Source organism: Miscanthus floridulus, chromosome 4, assembly GCF_019320115.1.
Source record: "Miscanthus floridulus cultivar M001 chromosome 4, ASM1932011v1, whole genome shotgun sequence".
Classification (NCBI taxonomy): domain Eukaryota; kingdom Viridiplantae; phylum Streptophyta; class Magnoliopsida; order Poales; family Poaceae; genus Miscanthus; species Miscanthus floridulus.
This window is the reverse complement of record NC_089583.1, coordinates 122323707-122335093: the sequence shown is the minus strand read 5'-3', so window position 1 is coordinate 122335093 and position 11387 is coordinate 122323707. Positions and strand designations below refer to the sequence as shown.

Below are 11387 nucleotides of genomic sequence, written 5' to 3'. Positions count from 1 at the left end.
TATGCATGGAGTATTAAATATAGACTAATTACGAAACTAATTACACAACTTATGACTAATTTGCGAGACGAATCTTTTAAGCCTAATTAGTCCTTGTTTTGACAACGTAGTGCTACAGTAAATATGTGCTAATGACAGATTAATTAGGCTTACAAAATTTGTCTCGCAAATTAGTCTCCATCTATGTAATTGATTTTGTAATTAACCTATATTTAATACTTCTTATTAATATCTAAACATTCGATGTGACATAAATTTTAGGAGCGACTAAAGAACCAAACACTCCTTTAAGTAGGAGGAATAAACGTGCATAATTTGCCTTTTGGTTGCCACTCACATTGCTGGTGTAGTGTACAGTGATTTTTGGATTGTTTTGGATGATTGAATAGTATTCTGTGAGAGAAAATAAACTAAAATAAGCTGAAACAACCTGGAAGTGTACCAGCCGAACGCAATAATTATTAGGTCAGTAATGGCGATAACATTTCGTCAACAACGGCCTGACATTGAGCTACTTGTGAATTTGCACATGGTGAAAAACTGAAAAATGTAGGAGAGTGCACGTCATTTCTTCGGCCTATGCAATGCAAATTTGGGGACGTCTCCTACACAGCTTCTTTACGCGTCCGGCACCACGATTGACGATATATAGCTCCGCTGCGCCCGTGACAAACTCCACTCCACTACTCGCTACCAAGCAGCAAGCTCCCTCCCGTGTGGCGTGCGTGCCTGCCTGCCTGCCGGGCCGGCTCTACCTCTTCGCGCCGCGCGGCGCGATGATGGGAGGAGGAGGGGCGCTGATGCTGGATCAGCGCATGGCGGCGGGTGACAAGGCCCTGTTCGGGTTCGCGGCAAGCGAGTGCTTCTTTGGAGAGGGCGACCTCGTCAACCCGGCACCGGCGCCGGCGAACGAGGAGACGATGGCGATGAGCTTCCCGTTGGACGAGATGATGATGAGCGACGACGACGTGGACGGTATCGAGGAGCTGGAGCGCCGCATGTGGCGCGACCGCATGCGGCTCAGGCGCCTCAAGGAGCAGCAGCAGCAGCAGAGCGACCGCCCTTCCGGCGGCTCCGGCGGCGCCAAACACGAGGCCAGCAGCAGCAGGCAGCGGCAGTCGCAGGAGCAGGCGCGGCGCAAGAAGATGTCGCGCGCGCAGGACGGGATCCTCAAGTACATGCTCAAGATGATGGAGGTCGGCAACGCGCAGGGCTTCGTCTACGGCATCATCCCGGAGAACGGCAAGCCCGTCACCGGCGCCTCCGACAACCTCCGCGCCTGGTGGAAGGAGAAGGTCCGCTTCGACCGCAACGGGCCCGCCGCCGCCGCCAAGTACCAGGCCGACAACGCCGCCGCCGCCGCGGGAGACGGCGCTGGAGGCGGCGGGGGCATGGCCGCCAACGCGCTGGCGGGCCCGCACTCCCTGCACTCCCTGCAGGACACCACGCTGGGCTCGCTGCTCTCCGCGCTTATGCAGCACTGCGACCCGCCCCAGCGCCGGTTCCCGCTCGAGAAGGGCCATCCGCCGCCGTGGTGGCCCGCCGGCGCCGAACCGTGCTGGCAGCAGGCCGCCTTGCCGGGGGAGCTCGGCCCGCCGCCGTACAAGAAGCCGCACGACCTCAAGAAGGCCTGGAAGGTGGCCGTGCTCACCGCCGTCATCAAGCACATGTCCCCCGACGTCGACAAGGCGCGCCGCCTCGTCCGCCAATCCAAGTGCCTGCAGGACAAGATGACCGCCAGGGAGATCGTCACGTGGCTCGCCGTGCTCAGGCAAGAGGAGGAGCTCTACCTCCAGCTGCACCCCGGTGCCCGCCGGCCGTCGTCCGCCGCAGCCGCCGCCGCGACGATCCCGTTCTGCGCCAGCTCCAGCGAGTACGACGTCGACGGCGCCTACGGCGAAGACACCGCCCGGAACCAGCAGCCACCCTCCAACGCCGCCGCCGCGTTCGTGGACCTTTCGTCGTCGTCGTCGTCCATGGACGATGCGGGCCACAACAAGTTCGTCATGGCCGCGCCCGCGGCGCTTATGAAGGAGGAGGCCGCCGACGCCGAGTTCTTCCAGAAGAGGAGCGCGCCGGCTGCCGCCGTGGAGCCGGAGCTGATGCTGGGCAGCAGCTTCCGCGCCTACACCTGCGGCAACGTGCAGTGCCCGCACAGCAGCAGCGCGCACGGGTTCCTGGACCGGAACTCGCGCAACGCGCACCGGTACTCGTGCAAGTTCAACAACAGCGCCGGCGCCGGCGTCGGCGCGGCCGTGCCGCCGCCACCGCGCGCCACCGAGTCCGTCTTCCCTGCGTCGTTCGGCCAGCCCGGCCAGGCGGCGGCGCTCGGCGACTTGGACTTCGACCTGCCCGTGGACGGCCAGAGATCGCTCGCGGAGCTGATGGACGTGTACGAGGCCAACGTAGGCGGCGCGCCCAGGAGCCTGGTGAGCAACGTGGACACGGCCGCCCCCGGCGTGCAGGTGTCCGGCCCGTTCCCGACGCCGTGCCTGTTTGGCGACGCCATCAGCAACGTGATACAACAGCAGCAGCAGCAGGGCGGGGCGGCGTTCTACGTCCGTGACGACGCGCCGTTCGGAGGCGACATCGCCGCCGCGTCGCTGGAGCTGAGGTTCGGCTCAGGCCTGAACGTGGCGGGAGGCGCCGCGCACTATGGCGGCGCGTTGCACCTGCAGCAACCGCAGCCGCACAAGTCCACGGGATCCAACTCCAATTGGTTCTACTGACTGCGGCAATATCATGGATGGAATGGACAATGGAGCTTGTTAGTTTAATCTTAATCTTAATCTTAGGGGATTAGAATTCACGAGCAGACGAGCTCGTGAGTTTTCTTCAGTCTTGTATTTAAGTACTCCCTCCGTACCTAAATGTCTATCGTTTTCGTTTCCCGAGAAACAAATTTGACTAAATATATATTAAAAATATTAATATTTATAATACATAATTAATATTATCGATAGATATTTAAATCTAGTTTTTTAATAAATTCATTTAGAGATAGAAATGTTGCACGTATTTTCTATAAATCGAGCTAAAGTTATCGACACGCAAATGGTGGCGACAAAGAGAGGGAGCATTGTATAAGCCTGCAAATGGCTCATGCCGCCGTCCAGCAGCCATAAACCACCTCGTTCTTAATCAAACTAGTGCAAAACGCCCCCCCCCCCCCCCCCCCCCCCCCCCCCCCCCCCCGCGCGCGCGAGTGAAGGAAGTCTGATGGTTCATACAGTGACAAAGTCGATGATTAGACTACACTGATGTGTACACAGCTGGAAGTTGTGCATATTATACATACGTGCATGGTCCAAAGAAGGTAGAACTGCATAGGCATAGGATATCACTACGGAAACATACATGGGTAGATGTATGATATAGGTAATATTGAGATACTGCGCTGCGTAGAGACGATTAGGCTCATTGGGTGATTACAGCTGGTGCTGAGGTCAGTGCTTCATCATTAAGTAATGCGGTGAAGAAGCGATTGCCACACTGCGTTGATGTTCCTGTGCAGAGATCAGAGGATGTTAGGGGCTGGTGGCTAGACAAATGTAGACTAAGGCATTCTGAAAAAGGGTGCTTTACCTCTGCAGTTACTGGTAATTAGGGTGTCCATGGTTCCCAGTCGATGAGTCTTTTTATGCAGAGTATTATGTTAGAGATGCGGCGAAAGGAATGAGAAATGGTATGGTCCGCTGTGAAATGTGTGGTACCTGAGTTTACGTAGTATCTTGGTGTGCCGCCTGTAACATAAGGATGAAGTGGTGAGTCAGATAGATTTATTTCTGTAGTTCGATGTGGTAATTGATGGTCGGTAGCAACAGAGCATGGAATGTGTTGTTGAAACAGCATACCTTGTAGCCGGGAGGTTGCCTCATCATCTATCTCTGGTTTGCCATCCTTTTTTTTTTTTGAAAATCAAATTTGAAGTCCATCGTTGGAAACCAGAGAATAAAAGGGCAGGGTCAACATTTTATTGAGATTGGCATTACATGGAAGGATAATAATGGAGAAAGTTGGATTCATAGTGCATTTGGTAAATTGAGTAATAGCCACCACTCATGTATATGAAAAACAATGTTTGTTGCTCTAAAGTTTCGTTTTTCGTTTTTTTGGAATTTAAAATGAACTGTCGGTGTGCAACTACATGGACCAAAGTTGCCTATACCAACAAATTTTTAAGCGATATATACTGAGGAACCTATAACTGCAATTGGCAACTATGCACCTCTTCTAATACGAAAACAGATAAAATATGCACCTCCCTTCAGGCTTCAGCTGCGCAATGCACTTATGCTCCTTGATCATCACGTGCAGTTCGCCAACCAATATCGAAGACAGGCACTGCCAGTCAACACCATGACTGAACCACCACAACTGACACCACAAGGCATGCACACATAAGATCAAGGGCAGTGAGCATTTAGAAGTTGTCAGGTTGCCTAAACCTCAGGACATAGCAGGTGATAAGATTATAAAGATGCAAACTAAGCAATTGTTTCAGGTATACAATAATTTCCAGGTAATATGTAAACAAAGCATTTGTGCAAGAAGTAGACAAGATTTGTATAGCTTGTTGAATACCGCTCTGTGCCTATATTTTTGTAATGAGCTTCCATGTATAGAAACCGAGTGGCTGAATCTGTACAAACTTCTAATAAACAATAGTAGGTGCTGAAATCATAAAAACGAGCCATATGTTCTGTCGGCCCGTAGAATCTATAGTGATTTGCAGGTGATTTTTAGACAGCATCTGAATGAAAAGCATGGAAAATGGAGGAGTATTTCCTTTGGGTGAAATAGTCTTGCTATGCTAAGTACTCCTCCATATCTATTTTACAATCCAGGATGTAAGTTAGATATTATATGCAAGCTTCATCTCTGCCAAATATATTTGACACTTCTAACTAAACTGGAATGAACTGTCATAGTCATACAACCTGAGCACCCATAATATACCATTAACAATAATAGTAAAAACCATCTTACGTAAACCATCTTATACTACTGTGCCAAGTGCTATTCTTTTCATCCATACAGTGGCTACAGACATAGTCATATAAAGATAGGTACCTTGAAAGCCACAAACTGAAACTATACTCAAGGGTATCATCCTATTGAGTTGCATAGTAGCTAAACAGGTACAACAAATAGATTTGAGGCTTAGTAACTATGCTTAAGCGTGAGAGGTAAACTGATGTTATTTTCTACAATAAAAAATAGCTAAAAAATTCCTACTGTAAATAGATATGAAGCCAACTGCAAACCTGTAAATAAACCAGCTGAAGTGTGTTGCAGAATAGAAATTTGCTTATAGCAGCCTACATAATAATATTGCTCAATAAATCATTTAATAGGGTAGCTGATCCACAGGACCTCATTTAATGGAATAGAAATTTGCTTACAGCAGTCTATAGAAGCAAATGAGCTCACCAGTTCACTTTGTAGTCTGGCTGATCCACAGGACCTTAGTTGCAGTTGTTTCAGACCTGCAAGAAAGTGGATCTGCAAGAAAGTGGACAGAGATGGATAGGAATAGATACATCATCGGCTATGGGGTGTTGTCAGTAATAGAACAACCAACAAATCATGTGAAGACATCACTGACAATGGACCTATGGTCAGTAACAATCGCACAAAATGTAGGGATTAACCAAAACGAAACAATACATGCAAAAGCAACTTGGTAAGATATAATGATATTGTCATCACAAAAGTAATGCAAATAACAAGAATCATAGAAGATTGAAAGAACTAATCATCATTGCACAATTCCATTGTCTCAGTCTAAAAAAAGTTCATCATCCCACAACCCAAAAACCTTAGTAAATAACATGGAGAATGAAACAATTAGGCATCACTGTACAATGAAGGATATCAGTTCTGCACATGACCCGTGCATTTAAAAACAATAAAGCGGCAGGAGCCGACGACCTCCTAGGGGAGGGCGGCCAAGATCCTCGCAGTGAGGAAGGAGCTGAGGGAAGGGGAGGGAGAGAAGGGGAGAGAGTGCACCTTCGCCATGCGCAACGGGCCAGATGCACGGGTGTGGGGCTCCTACAGTGATGAAGACCGGCGAGCCAGATCCACACACATGCCCGGCCCCGGCGCTTGCAAGGAGCACGCACCGAAGAAAAAGGTCTTTTCCAACGCACGCAGCACGAAGAGCTCACTCATGCCACAACAAAGAGGAAGGGAAGCCTCATACCCAGTATTACACAGAGATCCGGTGAGGGGATGGACGGAAAGGCCTAAATTTTGGGCATGCACCAAAAGAGATTCGGTTGGCCTGAACCTCAACGTAGCAACGAACAGACGTTATGTAGCTAAAACAAGATGATAATTATGCTCTTATAAGTTGTAACACGTATAAGAAACCAGAAAGTACCTAGCTAACGATCCTGCAATTCTATTGATTGAACTTCAACACATAAAATTCAGATGCAGTCTAGACTGTAGAAAGTGCATATACATCTATGCATTGCACCTCAATTCTGGACAGATCAGAACGGCAATAAAAAATCATGTAAGAACAAAAAAAAATACACGTATCACACACTACAGGCAGAGTTTCCATCTAAAATCGAGTATCGGCATCATTCAGGTCTCAGTAACTAATTAAAAAGGAAGGCATTCAGGTATGCCAAGGTTTGAACATAGGAGGGCTTTCAAAATAATGGCATCATAGATGGAGTGAAGAAAAAAACAATGTTATATTTAAGCTCCTGAATGTGTACAAACTATCTATTTGCTTCTTAGCAACGAAAAATCTTAATCCTAAACTTGGAGCTATCCACATAAGAAGCCATCTCAGTAACTAATTTAGGAAAAATACTAATAGCTCTCTTGGTGAAACAAGACAGTGAACAATCAACAATAACGATATTGCTCCATAGTATACAATTTTAATATTTCTCTTGAAAAAGTGCCAGGTCAAGTTGAAGACATTAAGCCATGACAGTTTGAAGACAAGGAAATGGAAAATCATCACGGACTAAATAAGCATTAGTCACCTTAAGTAGCACACGAGACAAAAGGTAATAAGCATCCTGTATAAACCATTCACATGGATTAAGATGGTACCTCTGCAGTCATGTACTCACCGATGCAAAGCGACTAAGGCCCAAAACAAAGTCCTAAACTCACCTATTTCCTGAAGATATCCTAGGAAGATCATATTGGATAGCACACTCCAAGAACCCATATGCCTTGAGAAATATTTCGAAAGAAGCTCATTTGTTATCTGAAAAGCGGATGGAATTCACAAGAGTTTAATTAGCATAATGCAAAATGACCAAAACCACAACTGCTGATATTTGTAAATGCAAATCTGCATACTTGTAAATGCACCTCTGCATAATTCCAAATATTGTTCAAGTAATTCTTCGCATACGTAATACGAAATCGAAAAATCAGCAATGTAGAACCAGGACATTTTTTCCAGCACTCAAAGGCAGTAGATAAAATATATAAGGAACCCACATACTAATAAATTTCTTTGCAGGGGCTCTGACTGATAATCAACTGTACATGATTGAAGAAAAATGCGAGCAACACAAAGGAAATGTGACAAAGAATAGTCTTTATCACTAAGCAAATGGTGAACCATGATTTAGGTCTAAAGGTACTTTTGTAGCCTAACAACAAAGACCATCTATTTTCATGTGTCTTGTAATAAATCTGATGGTACTAATTCTTTGACATGAACAAAGTGAATGGCTGTTCACGGATTAGTGGCCAGAGTCTGACCACTCAAACTATAGACTCAGGTGTCACCCTGTGCAGTTTAATCAAGCTTACAATGATTCAATAGCAAAAAAAAGGATAATAAGGGTAGTGGTGGCACAACATGCAGGGACAGTAACAAAAAGTAGAACTTGCTCTATTGACCAACAAATATATATGATCCAAAACTCCACAAATATGCCGATATGAACACAAGAGCATTAACTATTTGAGTAGACGCAGTTTTAATTAGCTTGTCATACGAAGATAGATGTGTGTACTTTATTTTCCCTCAACAATTAGGAATCCTGTATCGTATGAGGAATTATCACAGCAACAGCTAATAAATGCCCATTATCACACAACAACCAATCCATGTGAATGTAGTTGCTGAAACTATGTGCTTTGTGTTCAATTTTAGAATGAATATATTTTCTGAGAAACTATGTTTTTACCTTTACAGTTTCCAGTGGAATATATTTGAACAACTTTTTTTGCCTTTTAGTTTTCAATTGAACGCTCTATCTGAACATAAATGTTATGTTCATGTGTTCCTGTTTAATATAAACCATTAAAACTTTACTTTTTGAATTTTCCATGAAGTATTCTCCCCTGAAAATGGATACTCTTCCAATTTACTGTTACTTCCAAAGTCATATACACTTATGAACCCTTCTGATTTTTGGGTTTCTTTATGGCAACATTTATATAAGAGATGAACTATAGTGTAGGTTAGTGATATCAACAAGTTTTGGAATTTTAGCTCAATCCTACAGTTCCTTTTGATGCAAAATAAATGAACTGCTATGTGGTCGTCCAGCCTGTTTGGTTGGCTGGTTCGTATCGTTGCTGGTTCGTGAAGAAGTACTGCTGGCTAGTTTGTGTGAGAGAAAAATATTGTTCCGGCTGAAAATTTACGATCGTTTACGATAAGCTAGCCACAGCCAAACGAACAGACTAATGTGTGTAGCGCACGCACCAACGGCCGTGTGGGCGGGGACGTGGGCGCGTCCGCCGTGGCCCTCCCGTCCGCGAAGACAGGTCCAGCGACAACTGGGGTGGTCGACTCCAGCTTCTACGAAGCAATCTCGTGCCCTACACTTGGACAATGACATCAACGAGGTTGGCGCTGCCGATGGCGCTGTACGAGCCGGCCACAGGCGGTGCATGCGCGTCCACATCCGGTGGGTGGAACAGCAATGCGCTGCCCAAGAGGACCAGGGACGAGTTCGATAGACGCACTGAAGTTGTGCTCCTAATTCTCTGTTCATAGCAATGGGTGCAGATTGAATAAAATTCAGTTCAATTCGTGATGTCAGTCATTTGTTTCTTGCTACTAAGACCCATAACTATTTTCTTGTATGTCATATATGTACGAGTTATTTCAGAAAGGCTTCATTGAATATTGATAGGACCAGTAATAGAAAATCAAATGGCACCATTTCCACTATATTACTTGTAACTATATTTGGAGCATTGAGCACCCATCGGGACTCGAAGAATCTGAAGTTGTTTGGTGATAGTGATATCCAACAATGTTGAACGTCTGAACGCTTTTCAAGTTCAGTTGTAATTTATTCTTAATGAAGTGAGGTTTGTTACTGTCCTTGGGAGGAACCACTGGTTCCTCTCTTAAGAATAGAAAAACTAATTAATTATGTTTAAAGGCAGTTAAGTACTTTTCCTACGTAATAACAACTCCCTGAATCCCTGAGGCGGACGCCGATCGAGTACCGGACGCTGGACTTCGTGAGCGCCAGCGGCCGCCGCCCTAAGCCGCCGAGCAAGAGCAGCACCTCCGCCATGCACCAGGCGACAACCCCGTCAGCCGCCCGCCCCATGTGGCCGCGCAAGCTGCGCGCCGGCGCCCGCCGCCGCCGGCCCCAAAGAGCGCCATGGTGCAGAGCAGTCAGGACGCTCCCTCAAAGCTCTGCTTGCTTTTAATTTGAGATTGAGCTGCTGTGCCGTGACTTCCGGTCATGTCTTTCATGGATTCTACGGAACTTGCTTTGTGATTGAGTCTCTCAAAAATCAAAATACATTAATTTGCTTCTTGCTTTTGACACTGAACCAAGGACACGTGAATCATTTATTTGTTGATTTGTTCCTTGAAGTGGAATTTTCCTAATTTGCTAAACTGAATCAAAGATACGTGAGCGACTGAACGTTGATTTCTGCTGAGTGAATTTTTTTCTCTCTAGCTCATGGGCTTACCGAGGTAGCTCGTCGCGCCGCCCCCAACACCAGCCCGCAGCCGCTGCTCCTGCACTGGAGGTCCACGATTGGACGGCTCGAGCTGGGGGTTGATGTCTACTCGGCCATGGCTGGCGCGCCTACCTGGGCTGGCATTGGCCGGCGGCGGCGCGGCGTTGGGGTGTCGTCGGGCGACCGTGGTAGCAGCCTGGCGGTGGGCAGCCGCGGTGGCGGCGGGCGAGCGGGCCAGGTGGGCGACTCCGATAAGAACAGAGACAGATAACGCACACGGGAGATGACGAGGAGCTGCTCAGATTGTGAAAATACTACGGTACCCTTGCGATTAAATTTGAAACTAGTTGCTAGTCCAAGTATTATAAGTTTCGACCCATAATTTAAGTTCTTCTGTATTGGTTCTTCTCATTTTATAACTATTAGATTAGATTTGTTTAGATAGATGGCTCTAGATTTTTCCGAGCACTGTGAAAAGCACGGTAAAATTTCTCTAATGAAGCATGTGACGTTCTTGAGAAAAGCTATGTACTATATTTTCTCTGTATTGATCTATTTATTCTCTTCTTGCAGGTTACCATGTTGGCGGGGAATACAATTAGAGTACTGTATTTAAGTATTTAACTATCTGCAATAAAAAGGTATAGGTGATCTTGATTATTGTTTCAGCATTTCTATGTTCTTGGCATTCATTTTCCAAACTTTTGCAGACCATTTTTAGTTTTTTTTTCTGTATATAGGATAGAAAATCTTATGAGAGGACAAGTACTTTGACTAGCAAAATTTGTGTACGCTCTATCCGAGAACAACCACCTGTATTATTCTCTTATATGCACGATATCAGTCTACTAGAAATTCAATTTGGTACTTAGTAAGGCCTTCGATGCTACACATTTTCCTGGAGCTACAAAATGGACGGTTCATTTATGGATTGAATTTGATCTGTGCAAAAAAGGGGAACCGTGGCATGGATGCTTTTATGGGTTTTATTTAGTGTTTTGTTGCTTGATTAAATGCTATCGGTTGTGGATTGTACATTTCAGTTTGATGCCATGTTTGTGGCACGCGGCACACTGGGTTAGTGATTGTTACGAAAATGAATTAGCACCCAAGAAAACCTAATAAACAGCAAATATGTGCATGGTTGTTTTGACGCTATTAAATTGGTGCCCATGATTCTTTATAGCTCAAAAACTTGCTAGGTTCAGATGGACTGTACTATCAGTTGACCTCAATTTTTTCATGCTCCTATAGCATTGAAATTTTTTTCATGCTCCTACAGCATCGAAAATTTTGCAACGCACGGACAAAAATTTGAGCTCCTCTATAGCATTGAAAATTTCTAGATTCACGTAGCAACGTAGCTACAGACAGTGTGGCATGAGATTTTGCTATTGTCAAATTCTGGGATATCAAACGGGGTACACCAACTGAAATGACATTATTTCCTCTTAACA

The 11387-nt window shown here is 45.9% G+C and overlaps 1 protein-coding gene across 1 annotated transcript; it reads left to right on the top strand.

The window, feature by feature from the left end:
• The first annotated feature begins 700 nt into the window (after positions 1-700).
• Positions 701-2889, top strand: LOC136552944 (protein ETHYLENE-INSENSITIVE 3-like 2). The gene has a single exon (XM_066544520.1). It carries the CDS (start codon positions 777-779, stop codon positions 2727-2729), a length of 1953 nt encoding a protein of 650 aa, XP_066400617.1. The 5' UTR covers positions 701-776; the 3' UTR covers positions 2730-2889.
• Positions 2890-11387: the final 8498 nt, after the last annotated feature.